The sequence below is a fragment of the Myotis nattereri genome (genome assembly GCF_964212035.1).
Source record: "Myotis nattereri genome assembly, chromosome: 2".
NCBI lineage: Eukaryota > Metazoa > Chordata > Mammalia > Chiroptera > Vespertilionidae > Myotis > Myotis nattereri.
In genome coordinates this window covers 111052874-111076048 of record NC_138076.1, presented here as the reverse complement: position 1 = coordinate 111076048, position 23175 = coordinate 111052874, and the positions used below count along the sequence as shown (strand labels likewise).

Below are 23175 nucleotides of genomic sequence, written 5' to 3'. Positions count from 1 at the left end.
GCTCATTAGAAATGCAGAGCTTCAGCTCCTTCATGGCAAAGTTTAGTTTATCTCCTTGCCCTTGAGGCAATGACTCTGAAGTTTACATGACCTGGGTTAGTTATCAGACCCTATTCCCTGTAGTGCTACTTACAATGTCTGTGCCCAAGTCGATGAACAAGATGGTGATGGTGCCTAAGGGCAGGGGCACCCCAACAATGATGTAGATCAGAAAGGGGCACAGTTCAGCGATGTTCTTGGTCAGGGTGTACGCGATGGTCTTCTTGAGGTTGTCAAAGATCAGGCGACCTAGGCAAAGATGTTTCTCCTTACAGGACTGGCTCTTCTCCCAGTGACCCCAGTTTTCAGGAAGACCACTTGGAGGAAGACTACGCACCTTCCTCCACCCCGGTGACTATGGATGCGAAGTTGTCATCCAGCAAGACCATGTCAGCTGCATTTTTGGCAGCATCTGAACCTGCTATCCCCATGGCAATCCCAATATCTGCCTTCTTTAGAGCTGGAGAGTCATTCACTCCATCACCAGTCACAGCAACAACTGCATCCTAGGCACAGGGACACAATGAGAAAATGGGAATGAACAGGACTATGGGGTCCCAGGCAAGAACATTGTTTTTCTTTTGTCTTCAGGATGGAGGCCAACTGGAATGGAGACAAAGGGCCTGGTTTGGGATTTGGGGAAAAGATAAAGATGTGAAATTCCAGATGACAGATAATGAGCTCCAAACAAGATGTATTTAAATAATTAAAATCAATGTGTGTGGCAGGCAAGAGGGATACCATTGGTGCTCCATATCCACAGGTTTCCCATCTGAAGATTCAACTGAGGCTAAAAAATATTCAGAAAAAAATAAACCCCAGAAAGTTCCAAAAAGTGAAATCTGACTTTGCCACATGCTGAACACTATGCTGATGGAAGTGATATGGGGCACACCCTGATATAGCCTCTGTTCAAATGTAGGTAATGTGAAAATGTCATTTATAGGTAAATATAGGTTAAATGCAAATAACACTCCATTTTACATAAGGAACTTGAGCATTCATGGGTTTTGGTTTTGTGTGTGTGTGTGGGGGGGGGGGGGGGCGGGGAGTTGGGGGAGTGATGTCCTGGAACTAATCCTCTGAGGATACTGAGGGATAACTGTATATTTTATATTTTATGTCTTTACATTTTTGTTCTCTGTCTTAAATTTTAAATCTCTCTGTACCCACATCGACCATAGTACCAGATGCTTCACTGTCAGAAAGCCCTTTGGAGAGTGTGCAGCTGCGTGTGGGAGGGAATCTAAGGAGGGCAGAGGGTCAACCCGAGATGCGGCAATGTGGGATGACGAGGACAGGCAAGGACTATATCTAGAGGTTGAAAAGGCACCAAGCCTTGACCTGGGATCTGAATCTTAGCCCTGCAGTTCGGACGGTGAGGGACTGGGAGGTCCTTTGAGCACTGCTGCCCACCCACCTGCCTCTGGCAGCCCTCCACAATAATCAGCTTCTGCTGGGGGGATGTTCGGGCAAAAACAATCTCTGGGTAGCTGGTTAAAACCTCATCCAACTGGTCCTCACTCATGTCCTTCAGCTCCATGCCAGTCACCACCGCAGCTTTAGCATCCCTAGAAAGGTCAGAAGGAACTGGATGAAGCCAAAGGTCAGATCTTTGGCTGAAACACCCTTCTGGGCAGGATGTGGACTAAAGCCTCTTTGATTTCACTGGGGAATCCAATGTCCTTGATATCCAATACTTGAGTGGGATGACAGGCATTTTGAATACTGGGGACACTTTGGTCTCCATTTCAAGATGGTAAACTGAGGCTAAAAAAGAAGTCCATTTCCCCCCCCCCCCCCCCATAGGGAATAACCAAGTAGCCTTTTCCTGATAGGAATGGGTGAGAAGTGGAACTTCCTGGGCAATGTTTTACTTAACAAGGAAATGGAGGATAAAAAAACACCGCCTGTTTATATGTTTTGGATCCTAGAATTCAGCTTATGCCAAAACAAGGGTAACAATTCCTGTTGTTGTTTATTTCAGATTTATAGAGTAACTACTATGCAATGAGCTAGGTTGGAAAAAATATATTGAGGTCTTCTTTGAGGAAAACTATTGTCTGCTACTCTAAAAGGAAGGTTCTAAAAACACTGATTTTTCAGATCTGACTGTGTTGTTCCCTGTTAAAATTCTTAGAGGCTTTCTTTTCATTAAGCTTAGAGCAGACCCCAGGTGAAGCTGGCACGGCCAGGTGCAGCCTGTGCTGTTGAGCCTCATATCATGTCCGCTATGTTTCAGTTCTAAGCCCACAGGCTCTCCACAGCCCAAAGGCTTGCACAGTTCTTGCTGCCTCATCTTTCCTTCACTAACACTCCACTTTTCAGTCTTCAAAACTCAGCTCAAATACTCTGTACAAAACACTGCATGCCTTTTTCTTTACATTTTTTAAGTTTTGAGCTTTTTTCTGTAGGTCTGTTTTTTCACGCTGGTGCTAAAAACTGGAATTCTAGCACTTGACTTAAATCACAAATCTTCCTAAATTCTGGTAAGAAAATATAAAAGTAAGATAAGAAGGAAAGAGTGGTTCCTCCCCCCTCCAGCTGGGAAAGTCATTATCTGAGCATGAAGCTAGAGCTGATAAAGTGGATAAATTAAAAACATTCATGCTGAAACCGGTTTGGCTCAGTGGATAGAGCGTCAGCCTGTGGAATGAAAGGTCCCAGGTTCGATTCCGGTCAAGGGCATGTACCTTGGTTGTGGGCACATCCCTAGTGGGAGATGTGCAGGAGGCAGCTGATCGATGTTTCTCTCTCATCGATGTTTCTAACTCTCTATCTCTCTCCCTTCCTCTCTGTGAAAAATCAATAAAATATATTTTTAAAAAAAACATTCACAAAAGTATCCACCCCACTTTCTTGTTCAGTGCGTGACTTGTATGAAAATGTATAACCCTATTATTTTAAAAAACAAAACAAATAAACAAAAGCTCTAACCCTGTTTTCATAGATGAATGTTATTTCCACAAAGGAGAAGACACTTAGCCTTCACATACTGTTGTAGTGCCCAAAGGTTGTAATTCTGTTTGGTTGTTTTAATTAGTAATTTGTTGGCCTGGTGATAATTTATTACCCGACAGCTGTGTATTCCTAAAAGGCATGAATACTTGGGTAAACCAGAATTGGTTCACTGGTCTTTCCCTGTTTCCCCCAACATGCGTGAAAGTATAATAAAGCCAATGACATTTATTTTCCCAGTGTAACCTGGAATCTTTAGTTATTTAAATTATCAGCTAACTCATCCCACACTGCTAGCTCCTCAGTCCAGTGTGTCTCCTTCATTGTCCTCATCATAACAATCCATTTTGAGTTTTCTGTCCCTCCAAGTAGATGGAAAGAAAGAAAGCTCCCTCAGGATGGGAATAATGTCGTCTGTTTGTTTCTACAGTTCCAGTTTCTTCCAAGGTGCCTGGTACATAACTGACACTCAACAATTGGTTGTGGAAAGAATTAACACAAAGAAAAACTGAGTCTTTCCTTAGGAAACTATCTTTATATTTACTTTCAAAAAAAAAAAAAAAAAAAGCACAAAACCCAGAGGGTTCTTAATATTCCAGATTATACAACTGGATCACTGGCAAGTAATTTCATATCAACCCTTTGTTTCAGATTTTCTCACTCTAAATTAGGCACATAAGATTTTAGATCTACTTTACTGGGTTTCGAAATTTCACACAAGGGTAATTTTTGTGGTACACAGTAGGTACTCAATAAAATTATGAGTGAATGAATGAATATATGAGTTATAGAGGAAGCCAGCCTAGCATCACCCTGAGAGAGTGTTTGGCAAAAAGGGGATTTTCTCTAAATAACACAGTGTCCCACTGAAGTTGAGTTTCTGCAACACTGGTTCTATGCTTACTTACTGTTTGTTAACTTGCTCCACAGCAATGTTGAGGCGTTTTGCAATGTCTTCCACAGTCTCACTGTTGGCTGAAATGATACCTACACTCTTGGCAATAGCTTTGGCTGTAATTGGATGATCTCCTGTAACCATAATAACCTACAACACAAACATGGAAAAAGGCATGGGAATAATGAGGAACTACCTGGCCAGAGTAGGGGCAGTTCCGTATCACCTGCTCTACCATGATTTAGTAGAATATGGTTAGCATTGACTGTGGTCTGCTCTTACGGATAGTTCTTGATCTTAGATCAAAGAAACAACTGCCTGTGAAAGACACACTGATCCCACTGGATCTATTGTTGCTTCTAAGCTTCTTGAATTTCTCCTCTGATTACAGGAAGCCCTTTCCCTTTGATTTTGCTGTATTTGTGAAAGGTCTGGTAGCTGTCTACCTGGGATAGCCTCATGTGGCTTCAACAATCTTGATATTAACATGGTAGTGGAATGAAGATTTTGGTTTCGATATCATGAAGGCAACTGGATTGCTGAGGCTGAACCTCAAGAGTTTATAATAGAATCTTTTATTGTCTAAGTATCATAGGGCAAAATATGGCTACTTCATGGCACAGGGAGTTAGCTTTCTTCTCACTGCAGTTATGATTGTGCTTTATTTCACACAGACATAATCATTTTGCTTTTATTTGCAGTTACTGAAAAATTAATGTAGTGAAAGTAGAGATTTTTAAAAAGGAATTAAAGCCTTGGGCAGTGTGGCTTAGCTGGTTGTCATCCCATGCACTGAAAGGTCCCGGGTTTGATTTCGGATCAGGTCACATACACAGTTTGCTGGTTCAATTTCTGGTTGGGATGCTGTGGGAAGCAACCAATAGGTGTTTCTCTCTCTCTCTCTCTCTCTCTCTCTCTCTCTCTCTCTGTCTGTCTCTTTCTCTCTTTCCTTCTCCCTCTCCCTCTCCCTTCCCCTTCCTCTTTCTCCAAAAAAAGGCGGGGGGTGGGGGGATTATGGTATTTACTTGAAGAGACCTAAATACTATCTCTTCTGACAAATGTCCTTAGAAAGGGACACAACATACATGGAGGACTTCTTTTGTTTAGTTTTGTTAATTCTCACCCAAGGATATTTTTCCATTGATTTTTAGAGAGAGTGGAAGCGAGAGAAAAAGAGAGACAGAGAGAGAAAGAGAAATATCGGTGCAAAAGAGGGATCAATTGGTTGCCTTCCGCACATGCCCCAATGGCTAGGGGTCAAACCTGCAACCCATGTACCCTTGATCGGGAATTGAACCCAAGACCCTCACCAGCCAGGGCCATGGAAGACTTCTTAAGTCAGGAAGATAACTCCCACCTTGATCCCCGCACTCCGGCATTTGGTGATTGCATCCGGGACAGTGGACCGAGGGGGATCAATCATTGACAAGAGCCCCACAAAACAGAGATCGGACATGGGAAAGTTCATGGCATCGACATCAAATGAATAGGTTTCTGGAAACTCGTCTGCTGGCAGGTAGAGATGACAGAAACCTGGAATGGGTGTGGATTTGGAAGTCAGTGTCTCCCATGGAATGACATGAGAAAAGGAAGGACATTTTCATACACTCTCAGTCCTTTATTCTTTTACCAATAGACTCTATCAGAATTCATTCTTTCAATTTCATAATGCATGTTTTAAGCAAAGATATAGCTCATCCAAAAAAATTCATTTGCCCATTAGGTTCTCGCAGTGGTCGGCAAACTGTGGCTCGGCAAACCGCAGCTCGCGAGTCACATGCGGCTCTTTGGCCCCTTGAGTGTGGCTCTTCCACAAAATACCGACTTCTGCACATGGGCCACGAAGTTTCAATTGAACTGTATGTGCATGCCTGCACGTGGTGTTTTGTGGAAGAGCCACACTCAATGGGCCAAAGAGCCGCATATGGCTCGCGAGCTGTGGTTTGCCGACCACAGTTCTAGGGTTATGAAAATCAAGAATGGACAGCCTTTACTTCTGAAGATATCCCAGTTGAGTGTGGGGACAGAGACATAAAGAAATAAGCATAATGGAGCATGGTGAGTGTTATTGACGAGAGCTACACTCCAGCCACCTGGGGAGTCAAGGAAGACTTCACCAAGAAGGTCGTATGTGAGCTGACTCTTGAGAGAGGCATTAGGGAGGACTTGGGGGTGGGAAGACCAATTAGGAAGAAAAAACAGCATGTGCTACTGCACAAATGGGGGAAAGGGTCTGTGGATCAGGGGAATGGTACGAAGTTCAGTCTTTAATCGGGAGAAAGGCCAATAGTAGTGGCTTGGACAGTATCTGGCTCAGTCGGTATTTGGCTCTCACAGGTTGAGGTGAAGGGATTCCTGTGTCTGGTGGGACTTCCAAGGTTATGTGACTTTCTCACCAGCTTTCACATTGAATTTATCCTCATCCTGGCCCACTGCATGGCCCACACGTTTCAGTAAAGCACAGGCTCTGAGAGGTCAAATGTAAGGTTCTTAGAACGACCCGAATTAGATAAGTATCAGTCTTGCCCTGAAAAGGCGACTTGCTAATGTGAGCTATTTGATAATACTTCAAGCAGATAATTTCATTTATATGTTTTACAAACTCAATATCCTTTAGATTTCTGCTCTACTGGCAATAACCTTCATTATGTCTATTAAGCCTTATCATTGACCATGAACTTGTTACCTTGAATTTATCATCCTGTAGTTCAGAGGTGCCACTCTGTCAGCCCATGATTCTCATAACAAGATGAGACAGGTTGGCCATCCAGCAGAGTAGCTGTGGCCTCCATAGGACTTTGTGATATCACTGAAGTGACCACAATTAGGTTCCTGCCACAATGTATTTCTATAGTTCCTTCTACCTCTAATATCCCCTATTTCTGTTACTGGTAATATTTGCCCATAATCACTAAGTAAAATAATTCAACATTTTTAAAAACTTACTTTTCTCCTCCAATAAGTTGATAAATCTTACCAATTCTTCCTCTAAAAAAGTCTCTGGTAACTGACATCTCCTTCATGTTCCCATTGCCCTGGATCAAATTTCTATCCTCTGTCACCTGAACGAGAGCAGCCCCCTCCTCCTGAGACCCAGGCCTGTCTGCTCCCTGATGCCGCCAAGCATGATCCTTTAGAAAACACTGACTCTGAACAGTTTATTTGCTGCAAAGCCTCCAGTGGCTCTGTCCTGACTGCCAAATGAAACCCAGTTCCTCACCCACATAAGGCACTCCAAACCTTGACCTCCAGTCTATCTTTCCAGCCCTACCTCCCATGATGACATAATCTCCTCAGTCCTGCAACACTCCACATTGACCAGTTCCTGACAATGCTCACCACCCCGGCCCTACCTCGCCACCGTTGTTTCTACCTCTGGGCTTTGGCCTATGTTGTTCCCTCCACCGTGAAACCTATCCCCTCCTTCCCTTCAAATATTGTCATTCAAGGCCTGGTTTAAATGGAATCCTTCCATAGAACCTTCCTAGATTTTCCTGCCTGGCAGCAACCCCACCCTCCTTGCTGCCATCATGTGATATGCTCTTAATCTGTATACCATTCTTCTTCTTGTGAGCCCTGTGGAGGCCACAGCTACTCTGCTGGATGGCCAACCTGTCTCATCTTGTGCCCTGATGCAGCACAGAGTCTTGCACTGAACAGGTGACACATAAAGGTTCTGCCACGAAGAGCTTACCCAGAACACGCTCCCCTAGACCTCCCAGTTCCATGTATGCAGTGTAGAAGGCCTCAGCTGTACTGTTGTTCAGAGGCTGCTCCTGGCCATTGACCATGATAGTGCTGCACTTCTCTAAGACCTTCTCAGGGGCCCCTTTCATCACCATGAGGAAGCGCTTGTCAATAGGGTCATCTGTCTTATGTATGGAGAGCTGGGAGGGAAGAAAGTGGACATAAGTACAGCATGCTAGTAAATCATGACACTGTCTCTATTACTGAGGGCCTGAATTGTACTGACCTTTTAATTAGCAACATGACAAAATGAAAAGCAACTTTTTCTCTCATTGGGTTACTTATCCTTGAAATGTAAAGAGGAATTTTACAGGTGGGTTCTCTCCTTTTCATTTTCTGGCTAAGTGATATGCAAGACATCTGGACTCAGCCATCTAGTCACAGCCTAGCTTTAGAGGGGCTGTCAGCTTATGACATCTTCTACCTTGAACAAGATCTGCATGGGGTGCCTGTGGGGGTTAGGGGCTGTAAGCCACCTCGTATCATCTCCCATCTCTACCTCCTCTGAGCTATTCTGAGCTCAGGCAGGCATGAGAGCAGCAGGCCTTCCTGTGCCTCATCCTCTCTACACTGATCCAGTTTTTACTACCTGGATATGAGAGAAAATGGTGGGTGTGTGGAAGTGGGCAGGCTCACGTCCAGGCTTTCAGGAGAAAAGTTAAGTAACAGGTATCACAATTCTAACACCAATGCCCTTGAACTAGTAATTCTTCTTCTGTACTCATCCTAATAAGATAATTGGGAAAAGTGTGAAAAAGTGTATAATAATAAATGGCTAAATCTTACGTAGTCCTTATTATATACCAGGCACTCTTAAGCCCTCAAAAGGAATTTCAAGAAGCTGGAGTATTTGAGAGAGAATGAGTAAGTTTATGAGAAATATGCTACTATTTTGGGTCTATCAGTTGATTATTAGACTTTCAGATATCAGAGATGAGTACAATAAAAAAAAATAGAGGGCAAGCATAATTTGCCAGCTTTTTAAATTTATGGTCATGTAAAGACATTAAAAAGCAACTAACCAATCAAAACCAAAACCAAACCAAGAGCAAACTTCCCATCTACTATCACCATCGTTTTCTCAAAGGTAGAGCATTTCAACATTTAAAAAGTAGGAATACTGCCCTAGCCAGTTTGGCTCAGTGGATAGAGCGTGGACTGCGGACGCGGGGGTCCCAGGTTCCGTTCTGGTCAAGGGCATGTGCCTTGGTTGCAGGCACATCCCCAGTAGGGGGCGTGCAAGAGGCAGCTGATCGATGTTTCTCTCTCATGATGTTTCTAGCTCTCTATTCCTCTCTCCTCCTCTCTGCAAAAAATCAATAAAATATATTTTTTTAAAAAAAGTAGGAATAATAAACACTTATGTGTGCTGTCCTAAGTGCTCACATAGTAAAGTAATTCTCAAAACTGCCATAAGGCTGTGGGTGTTCTTATCACCATTTACAATACAGGAAACTCAGGTGCAGAAAGGTTAAATGACTCATGCAAGGTCACACACTAACAGGTGGCTGAGCTGGCGTTTGATTCAGGCTGGCAGGTGCGAGGCCCCACCCTGATCACGTAGGATGTAAAGGATAATTGTTTAAATGAAACACATTCCTCTTTACATAAAGCTTTATAAAATATTGTCTAAAAATCCAATTTGTCACAAACTACTGAAAATCTCTTCATGGACCAGCCTCAGTTTGGCGAATTGCTGTTCTAAGGCCAATAAGATGTGGACTTTCTACTTTGTTTCCTGCAGATGACAGAAACCTCACAATTTTCCAAGGTCACAACATCTACTTCTCATTGTTCATGGTTAATTTTTGCTCAAGTATAAAGTTCAAATGGCACCAACAACATCCAAAGAGGTGTTTTGGCCTTGTCAGCAGGAACACACACAAGCGCTCTCTTCTTTCTAGTCCCAACTCTGGTTAGCCCATTTTCTCCTTCCACTTTTAGTACATGAGCCTCATGGGATCTGCTTTTTCTCATTTCTTACATGCTGAAGGAAGTCTTTACTGGAGTAGATGAAGTTCATCTACTCCAGTAAAGACTTTTTGCAGGGTCTGTGTGAGTCCTGGCTCAGCCCTCAAGAGCTGTGTGATAAAGTTCTGTGCCTCACTCTCTACCTTACAGAGCTGTGGTGAAAATTGAGTGATTTAATACATGTGGAAATTAGCACACAAGATTACTATTATTATTTTAGGATTGTGATTCATTCTATTTTCAGTAAAGGTTTGAACGAGAGATCTGATTTCCTTGCTTTAATATTTGACATCTCACACTTTTGTTGGTTGTCTGTTTGGCTAACTGCAATTCTTCATTGGCCCATTATCCACAAAGATGTTTGCAACAGTTTTTTTTCCCATCCAAACAAAATAGTAGGCTAATCACCAGAAACTTTGACACAAACATGGCTATCTTATTTATACACTTTATTGTTAATGCAAGGCAAAATCATAATGCCTATGCTCAGTTCTGGAGTCTATTGGAAAGCCCATTGGCAGCAGGACCTTGGGCTACACACTGTCATTTTTCCAAACAAAGGAAGGATGGGGATGTTTGGTGGTTGGCCACCCCTAAAATGAGGGAGACAACTAGGCAAGGACAGCCATTTTCTTCCTGAGAAATGAGTGGAAAGAAGATCCCTATGGGACAGGCCTGGAAAGCCATTGGCTGGTCATCAGAGAGTCTCCTCACTGGTTTCATAAAGGCAAGGCTTCCTCATATGGCCTGAGCAAAAACTGTTCTGCCTCTGACTTGTATGGTAGAAAAAGCATGTGCTCAGGAGTCAAACAGATGTGTGAAAATTGGTTGTGCCACTTGGATGCTGGAATGAGCTTGGTGACATTAAGACACTCAGAGTCTGTTTCCTTACCCATAAACTGGGATTAATTAGTCCCATTTCATATGCTTACTGTGAGGATCAATGGGACAATGTATATGAAGCACCTGACACAGACTGAGTACACAGTTAGCTCTATCCCTTCCTCCACCTTTCATTTACCCTTTGGGCTCTGGCTGTTGCTCCTCATTTGTGCAAGTCACCCCACAGGGGCATGTGTAAATGAGTGAGGATGTGAGTGAATGTGCCTGTAATAGAGATAGATTGTTCTAGGTAGGAGAAGCCGGGCTGACAACATTCTTTTTCTCTATCTGCCTCAGGCAGAGGAAGGAGGCCAGCAAGAGAAAACCTGTTCTGGGTTTACTAGACACCCAGGCCATCCATCTCAGAGGACTATTTTTAAAGTCAAGTATCATTCAAAATTCGTACTAACCTAAGAGTACTTACATGTAGAAATGTCGTTCTCCTGATAACAGAAATTCAGTTGTGAGGAACAACTCACCTGAAATTTGTTGGTTGAGTTAAAAGGGATTTCTGCTACTTTGTGGTTTCTTTTTCTAATTTCCATCACATCACCCAAAACCACCTCTGAGAATTTCAAAAGAGCAGTTTCTGAGGCATCTCCAACCACAACTCTCTGAGAATCAAAAGAGTTAAAAATAAATATTTGTAGCACATAATCTGGTTCTTTGGGGATTATTTTCAATGAACCAACTAGCTCAGTGGTTCTCAACCTTCCTAATGCTGCGACCCTTTAATACAGTTCCTCATGTTGTGGTGACCCCCAACCATAAAATTATTTTCGTTGTTATTTCATAACTGTAATTTTGCTACTGTTATGAATCATAATGTAAATATCTGATATGCAGGATGTATTTTCATTGTTACAAATTGAACATAATTAAAGCATAGTGATTAATCACAAAAGCAATATGTAATTATATGTGTGTTTTCCGATGGTCTTAGGCGACCCCTGTGAAAGGGTCGTTCGACCCCCAAAGGGGTTGCGACCCACAGGTTGAGAACTGCTGAACTAGCTGGACAGACAAAATGATAACACACAATTGTGACCGAGTTAAGACCATGGTAAAAAATGTTAAAGTGAATCATGCCTCCTACTGGCATTAGCAAAGCTCAAAGTTAGAGCTCTGAGAGCTGAAAGGTTTCATGAAAAACAGCAGTTATGAATTAGATCTTGAAAGACGGTTACAAAGAGAGGAGAAGAAAGCCTTACAGAAGCCAGAATGCCATGAATGAAGGTGAGAAGTGGAAGACTTCTGTCCTAGATGCTGGGAGTAGAGATGGACATGGAGGGCCCTTAAATGCAAGCCGAAGTCTAGGTTCAAGAAGCAGAAAACAGAAGCAAAGGAAGTTTTTGAGCAAAGTTAGGTGATGTATTTCATCTAATGTAGTTTTTAAGGAAAATTAGTGCCATGCAAGAAAGACTGGAGGAGGGATAAACTCGAGTTAGGTAAGCCAGTTATTTTGATACAAGTAATTGGTGATAATAGAGATGTAAAATTATAGATATACTAGAGGCCCAGTGCATGGAATTTGTTCACTTAGGGGGGGTCCCTCAGCCTGGCCTGCACCCTCTCACAGTCCGGGAGCCCTCGGGGGATGTCCAAGGGGAAGCAGGCCTAAGCTGGCAGTCAGACATCCTTAGCGCTGCCACAGAAGTGGGAGAGGCTGCCACCACTGCCACTGTGCTCACCAGCCATGAACCCAGCTTCTGGCTGAGTGGCACTCCCCCTGTGGGAGTGCACTGACCACCAGGGGACAGCTCCTGCATTGAGTGTCTGCCTCCTGGTGGTCAGTGTGCATCATAGGACCGGTTGTTCTGCCATTTGGTCAATTTGCATATTAGTCTTTTATTATATAGACTTTTAAAAAAACATACCTTTATTGATTTCAGAGAGGCGGGGGAGGGAGAGAGAGATAGAAACATCAATGAGAGAGAATCATTGATTGGCTGTTTCCTTCACACCCCCTACTGGGAATTGAGCCTGCAACCCCAGGCATGTGTCCTGACTGAGAATCGAACCTCAACCTTCTGGTTCATAAGTCGATGCTCAACCACTGAGCCACTCTGGCCGGGAAAATTATAGAATTTTTGAAGCAAGAATGATAGGACTTGGTGAGGAGAAAGTAAAGATGACATCTAAAAGTTTTGGCTCAGATGACAAGTTAAATGGTGATGTCACAGAAAAAGAGAAAAATTGGGATAAGATCTTGATTTGGAGCCAGGTTGGGTGCAGGTAGAAGGTGACAAGTAGTATAGTTTTGTTGAGAGTCTAACAGTCAAAACTTCCAAGTGCAAAACCAACACACAGCTAGCTGGAGATCCATGACTTGGGATGAGAAATTAGAACTGGACATAAGGATTTGAAAGACAGAGAAGAGATTGGCTAAAAAGAGAATTGATGAGCTAGCTGATAGAGAAAGAAAAACAAGAAATACAAGACGGTAGGGGAAGGTGAGGGTAAGGGAGAGATAACCAAAGGACTTGTATGCATGCATATAAGCCTAACCAATGGACACAGACACGGGGGGGGGGGGGCATGAGTGGGGGTGGGGGCAATGGGGGGATAAGGACACATATGTAATATCTTAATCAATAAAGAAAATTTTTAAAAAAAAATACAAGAAAGGGTCAATGAAAAAAATGACATAGAGAAAAGCCAAGGGGACAGGTTCAGTGACTCACTAGGAGGTTGAAGAAGAGAGAAAGGGAGGAAGGAGAGAGAAAGGAAAGGAAGGGAACAAAAGGAGTTAGTTTGTTGCATATTCCAATATTGTAGGACCCTTAGAGCGCCTGCAGCCAAGAAGAATGTTTTAAGATGAGTTCTTCATTCCCATCCAATTATATTTTAAACTTCAGTGAATGACATTTATACAATAAAAATTTTGATTATATCTACTTATCTGATCAAGAAGTTAGGAAAATAACTTAAGGACACATTCATTTTCTGGAATAAGACAAAATTTCCAAAGGACTGAGATCAACCTGAGGCCTGCAGATGTCTTTGTGATGTTGCAAAGCTAGTTAGAATGAACAAAATCTTTTGCAGGTCTTGGAAGCCACGCTTGCTCTTACTAGTACAAGCTTTCCTGTGTTGGAGAGATTAAATCTAGCACCAAATTAGAACAGGGAAAGTGACTTCAAACTGGCTGTGGTTTAAGACAGTGATGCAGACACTTTACCTTCATGATGGGGACTCTTTCCTGTCCTGGTCTGAACTCTGCTCGGTTACACAGTGCAATTATCTTTGATAATGAGGCCCAGGTTCCAGAGCTTTGATCAAAGGTTTGCTCTGGAAAACAGAAAGCACAGGGGATGCTAAGGGTGCTGGGCCCCCTCTCCACAAACCATACTGTTCACAGAATTTTGAGACTGCACGCCAACTCTGCCACACTGGCCGTGCCCTTCTTCTCAAGTCCACAGCTTTGAGCCAAACTGATGCTCCAGAAGACTTACTCAACTGGTCTTCACTGGTGTCAGCCATAAAGATCTGATTGTCAAACCACAGATGGGCCACGGTCATCCTGTTCTGGGTCAGAGTCCCCGTCTTGTCTGAGCAAATGATGGAGGTGGAACCTAGCGTCTCCACTGCCTCCAGGTTCTTCACCAGGCAGTTCTTCTTAGCCATCCGTTTTGCTGTCAGTGACAGAGTCACCTGACAGAAGAGAGAAGAGAAAAATCCATTTGAATGCAGGTACAATAACATAAAAGTAGCTAAGGCTGGATTAGTTTCAGGCAGTACCTGATAAATCCTATATGTCATGATACTTTTTTTTTATTATTAAATATGGGATATTTCTTTTGTCCTTTTACACCTTAAAGAAATCCTGAGGAATTCACAGGTGACAAAACCAAGCAAGGTTGATATGGCCCATACTCATGGGTAATTACAGAGGGTGCTTTGGTCACCCAGCTCCTGTCGGACAAAAGAGTGAATGCATAAGGTTTGTGCCAAAGAGCTTGTCCCAAAGGCTTGCTTGTTGCTTTGATGAATCAAGAAGTGTTTGTATTTCATTTTAAGAGGTCCAGATTTTAAAGGTTCTTAGCTCTCTCTTTTAAGCCCCAAGATCTCAAAGGGTTTTGGGGCTCAATTTCTTCAAATTACTACCTGCTGGAGTCAGAAGGGACATGGAGTTCAGAAACTTCTGTCCATCTTTGCTGAGGATAGCAGCAGGCCAGTGATCTGAGGCTGCCTTTATATGTTAACTGGAACCACAAGACCCCCCCTCTCCCCCACAGGGCCTCCATAACAGAGACTTGGGGGGGGGGGCGGCGTTGTTTAAGGATTAATTGGATGGGTCCTACCAAGGGAGACCCAAAGCTGAATTTTGGGGAAGGTCCAGGAAAGGGCTGTATTTCTCTGCAGAAAAAAAGAGAAGGAGTTTGTGTGTCTCTGTGTGTCTAAGGGAAGTGAATTTAGGTAAACAAAGTGCCTAAATTCCTCAGGTGTAGAAACTGCCAAGGAAATTGTGGAAATGTGAGAAAGACATCTGGCTGCTCAAAAATCTGTGAATGATGGTTCAAGCCTTATCTAGATCTTAAGGAGCAAAGTTACATATGTGATTCGCAGATAGTTCTCCTAAACGAAAATGCAAAGTTTTCAAGGACAGTGCATTCAAATATGAACAACCTCATAATTCCTCTGTCCCTCTAAGAATCATTCCATTCAGAATGTCTCCTGGTTGTCTCTGACTGGGAGGGAGTATTGCTCTGAGCCGGAGGAGTGGGACCTCCCCCAGCATAACAGGGTGGCATGTATTAACAGGGTGGCATGGGGCAGGCCACCTAGCAGCATGGACTCACGGTGACAGTGGCCAGGAGGCCCTCAGGTACATTGGCCACAATGATGCCAATGAGAAAGATGATGGAGTCCAGGACACGGTATTTCATGGACACCGCAATGATGAAGAAAAGGACGCCGATGGAGATGGCCACTCCTGCCACAATGTGAACGAAGTGCTTGATCTCGATGGCGATGGGTGTCTTCTCATTCCCAACTCCTGAAGCCAGTGAGGCGATCTGACCAATGATGGTGCGGTCACCCGTGTTGATGACCATGCCAGTTGCTGTGCCTACAGGTGAAGTGGATATTTTATTTCATGAGTCCTCAGCTGGGAGAGGACCACAGACTCCTCATCTGGTGGCTTACGTGATCAATTAACACATGACATTACAAAGGCCAACATCAGTTCTCTAGGCCCTGCAATTCTAGGTTTTCTCTTGGACAAGCTTTGTACAAGAGATGAAAAGAGATACAAACATAGAGCCCAAAGGGACCCAGTGGTGTGGGCGGTCCTGAGAGCTGACAAGACTTACCTTCCAGACAGGTTGTCGAATAGAAGCCAATGTTCTTTGTCTCCAGGGGGTCATCATGGGTGAACTCACAGGAGCGGGACTGCGGCTCAGACTCCCCAGTGAGAGATGAGTTGTCAACCTAGAAGAAATTGTGAAGAAGTTCAAGATGAGCCCTGACCTGTGTTACTCAGTGGTTAGAGCATCTGCCCATGCACCAAAGGGTCATGGGCTCGATTCCAGTCAAGGGCACTTACCTGGTTGGGGCATGTGTGGGAGGCAACCAATCGATGTGTCTCTCTCGCATTGATCTTTCTCTCTTTCTCTCCCTCCCTTACTCTTTCTGAGAATCAATGGAAAAAATATACTCAGGTGAAGTTTAACACACACTCAAAAAGAAAACAACAAAATATTCAAGATGAGACACTGTGTCCCCTGCTCCAGTTACGCCAAGAACTGGAAGGACCACAGAATGCCAGCCAGTTAGCAGCCTGATCCCTGGGCACCTGTGACACTTACCTTGCATCCCTGGGCAAACAGCAGCCTGATGTCTGCAGGGATCTGGTCTCCTCCTTTAATCTCCACTATGTCTCCCACCACCAGCTGCTCTGCAGGAATTATCTTCTTCTCTGAATCTCGAATGACAAGCGCTTGCTACAAAAGAAAATGTGGTAGATGCCTTAGATCGAGGAATGATGCTGATGCTTCTCCATCCACCACTTACCAAAACTCAGACATCAAAACTCAAAATGGCAAAAGATGAAACAAAAGACTTTGTCTTGGGCCTGAAGACCCTAAGAACTATTTTTTTCCCTGAGGAGGAGCTCCTAGAGATATTCTTAGACACAGAAAATGTATTGTGGGCAGATATAGCAAAGGGACAGCCCTGGGTCTGACTGAAAGGAATGAGTACTCCTGGCTTCGATGTCAGGGAAGAATCCTAAAGGTTGAATCAAAGGGCTTAATAATCTTGCTCAGCTCAGGAAAACTTTAATGCTGGAGGAAGTGGGTCTCCTCCACCATTAGCACAAAAGCTCCCCAGAGTCCTCTCTAGCTGGCAGCTCTGGGGCCCAAGGACAATGTGGTTTTCCCACTGTGCTGACAGTGGTGCACAGTCTCCCTAGAGGACACCTACCAGGGGCCCTTGTAGGGACAGAGGAGTGTGGATGCCCCACATTGAGTGCATTCTGGGGCAACATGCAGTGAAGCTCAGCAGTGGCAGCCAAGATGGTCACAAATAAAAACTCATGGGTTGATGTCCTTGGCTACCAGACCACCTGAATGACTTTTGTCTCAACAGTTCGCCAACACTTCCAAGCAATAATAGAAGATACTGTGCAATGACTAATGTTTCCATCTTACTATACTCTTGACTATGCATTTTCCTGTTTCTTACCTAACTGATTATCTCAGTGAGGAAGTGGGGGTTCATAGAGATTAGGTCACTTGCCCAAGACCTCTCAGACAGAAAAGGATGAGCCTGAGCCTGACCACGGACCCTGTGCCTCCAAGGCCTCATTCTCCTCACCTGAAGTCATGCAGAAATGGAAGCAGGACAGCTGCTACTCACCTGTGGAATCATCTTACTGAAGCTGGCCATGATGTTGGTGCTCTTGGCTTCTTGGTAGTAAGCAAAGATTCCTGTTAATATGACAACCAGCGCGAGCACGGTGCCCAAGTACACCTGGGTCAGGAGGAGAGGCATTGGTCAGAAAAGCCAGCCACAGAGTGAGTCAGTTCCTAGGGCTAGAGCTCTTCATGGGAAGGCCAGAGAGATGGCAGTTGTGTCCTGGTGTAATTTACAGGCCACAAAACACATCCATTTTAAGTCTATAATTCAATGATTTTTAAAACATTTACACAGTTGCTTATTGAAGTTGCAACAATTGCCACAATCCAGTTATAGAGCATTTCTGTACTCCCAATAAGACCTCTTGTGCCCAGTGGCAGTCTCCCTGCCCCCGCCCCTAGCCCTAGCAGTCACTGATCTGCTTTGTCTTCAGGATGTGCCTGTTCTGGGCATTTTATACCAATGGAATCATATGGTATGTGGCCCTTTGCATCTGGCTTCTTTCTCTCAGCCTCACATTGGCCAGTGTGGTTTTGTTGCTTAGTTGTTAGCACGCACACATGTTCTCTATGTTAAAAAGAATGAATTAACCCAGCCAGTGTGGCTCAGTGGTTGAGCATCGACCTATGAACCACATGCCAGGGTTGCCAGGAGGGAGCATGCAGGAGGCAGCTGATCATGTTTTTCTCTCTCATCATTGATGTTTCTATCTCTCTCTCCCTCTCCCTTCCTCTCTGAAACCAATAAAATATATTTTTAAAACATTTTTAAGGGAGAGAATTAGCTTTTAGGAAAGAGAATCCACAAATACTTCATATATATATACATATCTATCTATCTATCTATCTATATATCTATCTCTCTTTATATATAGAGAGATAGATATATAGATAGATAGATAGATAGATAGATAGATAGATAGATTTCACTTAGGAACTTACAATGTCTCTCTCTCTTTTTAAAATTATGCTCATACTGCATCTGAAACATCAGGTAGTCAGATGTAATTTCTGTTTTACAGCTGGGAAAATGATTGATTTTGCCAACCCTATGCAGCGATTGGTCAGCGGAGACTCCTGATTCCACCCAGGGCTCTGCCCCTGAAAGGCCTCACTTTTATTAATCTGTTCTTCCCTGTTACTCAGTAAAACCAGGCAGGAGACCCCAGTGCCTTACATTGTCTAGGGATGATGACTTATCGCTAGAGTACTGAATTCCATATGCAATCCAGCACAGAATGGCTCCCGCCCACAGAAGGATGGAGAAGCCTCCCACCATCTGCTTCAGGAATTTGATAATCTCCGGAGTTTCCTTGGGAGGGGAGAGGGCGTTGGGCCCATCTCGAGCCAGGAGCTCAGCAGCTTGGGTGCTGGAGAGACCCTGAGAAAGTTGAACAAAAATAAATAGAATTATGAAGTTCAAATTGGCAGTTTCAAAATAGTCACAGGGAGGTAAAGTATAAGATAGAGACTATAGTTAATAATTTTGTAATAACTATGTATTGTGCCAGATGGGTACTAGACTTATTGGGGGAAATCACGTTGTAAGTTATTAAATGTCTAGTCACTATGCTGTACACCTGAAACTATTATAATATTGAATATCAACTGTATTTGAAAAAATTAAAATGAAAACAATAAAAACAAACAAAGAAACAAAAAAACCCAAACAGAATTAGACATTTCTCCTACCTTGGGTTGGATATTATACTTCAGCAGGTTGTGGAGAGGGGTTACCATGCTCAGAGAAGGCCTGGGAAAAGTGGGTGACACCTCACCTCCACCCCCACCTTGTCTTCTCTCAGAATTGCCTTTTGAAAAAAAATCTTACCAAGTTGTTTTCTTGTTTTAAAAGGAATGCTTAATGTCAGCCAGGCAGTATTTTCCATATATTTACTCATTTTATTTTTCAAAATAACCCTCTGAAGAAGGAACTATTATTATCCTCATCTTATAGATGTGGAATTTGAGGCAAATGATGGTTAAGTCATCAGGACTCAACCAGCATCTGGACCCAGAGCAGTTATATTCTGTCTGCTAAGGAGGTTCTGTTTCTTAGAGATTTACCCAGAGATAGCAGCAATCTGATTTGAAATATAGAAGCTAGTCATCAAGGTTAAGGGCAATGCAGTAACATCCAGGAAATACTCTCTCTTCTGGAACTGCGATATAGTACATGGCTAATTTTTCATGCTTAAGTCTGGTGCTTTTCTAGATATTGGCCCTGAGTACTAAGTTCTTGTTCATCTTTAGAGTTACAAGTCCTACCAGCCTGAGGCCCACATGGCCAGTCACTTCTAGCCAGCAGTCCTCCACCCACAGGTGCACAGAGACTTGAAATACTGAACTATCATCTGTAGGGTTCCCCCCCAAACTACCTTTTATAGAGAAAGTCTTTTACATACCTTCTCTCCCTAATCATGTTGTAAGCCAGTTAAAGGTAAGGACCCTATCCGTGTTCATTTGTGTGTCCTTTATAAGATCTACTGCTTTTTCTGTCGCAGAGGCTCAAACAGTTGTTAAATACCTGGATTTGTAATCAGCAACTGGATACCATCACCCCCCCATTTGCAATGCCTTTTCCAGAACCTCAGACTCACTATCACCCCTTCCTCCTACTGCCTTCTCTAATCTCTCACCCCCACCCCTGGGGTCCAGCCCTCAACCAGACCTCCTGCTCACATCTCCTTTTCCTGCTGGATTAAGGTTTTGTTTAAAAAAACCTCAGTGTCTCTTCTGCACCCTTCCCCCTCCCATCTTACTGCTGCTGCATAGTTCACATGCTCTTCTCATAGTCCTGCATTTCTTCTAGACCCTCCCATCTCCCACTTAAAAATGAAATGTGTGAAAAAAGAAAAAAATCTATATATATAAAAGCCTAAGCAACCGGCTGGCCAGCTGGTAGCTATGATGTGCAATGACCACCAGAGGGCAGACACTCAATGCAGGAGCTGCTGAGCAACAGCAACTTTGCAGAGTGCCCTCTGGCACTCCAGGACCCCTCGGGGGGATGTCGGACTGCAGGTTTTGGCCCGATCCCCGCAGGCCAGGCCGAGGGACCCCCACCTGCTAGAGGGACCCCACTCACTCTGCAGACACCCTTTGAGCCCCGGCATCGCCCCAAGTGCAGCCGGCCAGGGAGGGACTGCAGGAGGTTGGCTATGGGGTGTGTCTGGCCCATCTCACACAGTCCTGCCCTGCCGGCCACTTTCTAATTAATTTCCTTTCAATGTGCACAAATCTGTGCACTGGACCTCTAATATATATATATATATATATATATATATATATATATTTGTCTTCTCCCAGAATTACCGTTTGAAAACCAATCTTACCAAGTTGTTTCCTTGTTTAGAAATTATACTCTTTTTTTTTTTTTTAACATTCCAAAGTTTCTTTATTCTTCATAGTTTTCTAATGAACAAATAATTAGTTTTCCTGAGTAAGGTTATAAAAAAGTTAACCCTGCCCTAACTGGTTTGGCTTAGTGGATAGAGCGTCAGCCTGTGTACTCAAGGGTCCCAGGTTCGATTCCGGTGAAGGGCATGTACCTTGGTTGCGGGCACATCCCCAGTAGGGAGTGTGCAGGAGGCAGCTGATCGATGTTTCTCTCTCATCGATGTTTCTAACTCTCTATTCCTCTCCCTTCCTCTCTGTGAAAAATCAATAAAATACATTTAAAAAAAAAAAGTTAACCCTTCCACCAAAAGTGTAAAGACAAATAAAATGCCAACTCACAATACAAATTGTTTACATAGCATTACAAGTGCAGAGATACTGACTGCTGCTCTTCACAATGATTGCCCCACCCCTTAAAAAGACTGCAGCAAAGGATTCAATTGTCCAAAATACTCTGAAGTACAGTAATTAAATTCTTCAGTCCATAAACATATCCCTCATCTATTGTGTTGCTAGGGAAAACATGAGCAAAATCTATCATTCGCACTTCTACTTCCGCAATCTCTTGGCAACCAGTGGGAAGATGGTAGAAAACTTTTTCCAGTTGGGAAAGTACATTTCCATTTAAATGTTCCTGTGACAAGCTTTTCCACCCATTGTCTTGCTCTATATTTTCAACTTTCAATGAAGTCTGACTGTGATGCTTTCTTGAATACATTTTTCTGTGATGTGCATACATCTTGGACAAGCTTTTGCCTACTGAGGCCTCTATTTTTCCATAGAAATTATACTCTTTATACAACTAATATTGTCTTTATTCCTTAGTTTAATATGAAACTGCTGGACAGTTCCACTAAAATGATCTCTCTCCCACCTGATTTTCTACCTTACCTCCCTGCCATCAACTCCATGCACTCTGTCCTTCCTGCTCCCTGGGTACTCTGGCAACTTAAATCCAAGACATCAGCCTACGTCCTAATTCAAACACTTCCACTGGTCAGAATTAAAAACATCTCTCAGCCTGTGGTATAGATCCCTTGGTTGCCCTCTAAGTGGAACAGAGTGGATGATATGATACTTTTCTACACATCTGGCTTCCTCTCTGAGCTGCTAACTCCTTATGATAGGGGTGCCTGTTCCTCTCTGCTCCTCTCACTGCTGGCCCAGTACATCACACACAATGAGTATTTTTGTTGACTTAAACAGATGCAGCCAAATATCCTGATGTCAAGCCACCAAAGCTTTTGAAATATAAGTTGAATGTGAATTCATAGAAGGAAGCAGTGCCTCTGTGATGGGAGAGTTGGGAGCCACCAGGGACCACTCAGTCCTTCTCAGAAGAGGAGGAGGACAAACAGGGTCTAAGGCTGTCACCCCAGACCTTGGCTTCTTAACACTGGGTCTCCCCATTCTTTGATAAGGCCGTCATACTTCCTGTACACCAGGATTAAAAATAACTGGCCATGACAATGAGCAAGCATCTGAACCTTTGGGGGGAGGCCATAGCTTTCTGCAGTCACAGTCAAAAGAACTGTAGAGTCAGCATACAGCTCAGCCAAGGAGCTTGACCAGGGCCTCGGTTCAGAAGGCCAGCTCCTGAGGCCAGCCCCCTTCTGTCCACTCACCAGGGCATCTCAACATCAGTGCCATAAGTCACGCATCCTAATGGTGCCCTCAACTTCCCACACACCCTTTTTCTTTATTGTGACAGGGCTGCTTCTCCTGATTTGAGTTCCCTCATGACTTACCGTAACAATATTTGTATGATATTTAGTTTCCAATTCCTTATTGCTGAGCTTGTGGTCATCCTGAAGTCCATGAAAAGAAGAACAGAGTGAATTAGGTAATTCCAAAAAACTCAAGCTGGAAACTCTGACAAGCCCCATGGGAGCTGGGAGAGGGGCCAGAAAGTGTGGGAGTAAGAGACAGAGCCCTGGGTACCAGGTGGCCATTGCAGAGAGGGACAGAAGGGTCCTGCTGCAGGAGAGGCTTGACCCGATTCAGGAGGCTTTCTGGCCACCCCGGGAAGAGTTCAGACTTAACTTGCTATTTACCACATTGTTTTTTATGAACAAAGCAATGCATTCCACCTCAGTCTAAGTTCCAGCACATGCAAGTCTGAACCTACCTGGTGTCCAGGTGCTAACTCAGACATGAATGGAAGGTGACCAGCATCACCAAGTAGCCCCATTTCACATGCCCTGACAACTTGGGATCCATGCAGCCCTTGCTGGGAGGTAGTCTCTGGGAGAGGGAAGCATGACTGTCCTTATTCAGGTACTTGAGACTCAGATAGGTCACTGATTACAGAAACCCCGCACTTTAAAAACCTGTCATATAATGCCATTATGGTCCAGACTCACTAATTTTGGCCCAGGATCATTAGACTCAAGCAGCATTTCTCAACCTGGCCGTCATTGACAT

At 43.7% G+C, this 23175-nt stretch overlaps 1 protein-coding gene across 1 annotated transcript in view; it reads right to left on the bottom strand.

Moving 5' to 3' along the window:
• The window catches only part of ATP12A (ATPase H+/K+ transporting non-gastric alpha2 subunit), a gene marked incomplete at its 5' end in the record, with an annotated part of 101350 nt that overhangs the window by 3197 nt on the left and 74978 nt on the right, over positions 1-23175 (bottom strand). Inside the window, 15 exons of the mRNA XM_081083928.1 lie at positions 134-288; positions 377-545; positions 1460-1610; positions 3906-4042; positions 5250-5425; positions 7587-7779; positions 10972-11106; positions 13674-13783; positions 13948-14146; positions 15295-15581; positions 15808-15925; positions 16303-16437; positions 17354-17467; positions 18530-18733; positions 22500-22559. Coding sequence (XP_080940054.1) covers positions 134-288; positions 377-545; positions 1460-1610; positions 3906-4042; positions 5250-5425; positions 7587-7779; positions 10972-11106; positions 13674-13783; positions 13948-14146; positions 15295-15581; positions 15808-15925; positions 16303-16437; positions 17354-17467; positions 18530-18733; positions 22500-22559 — 2343 coding nt within the window. The remainder of the gene's footprint in view (positions 1-133; positions 289-376; positions 546-1459; positions 1611-3905; positions 4043-5249; positions 5426-7586; positions 7780-10971; positions 11107-13673; positions 13784-13947; positions 14147-15294; positions 15582-15807; positions 15926-16302; positions 16438-17353; positions 17468-18529; positions 18734-22499; positions 22560-23175) is intronic.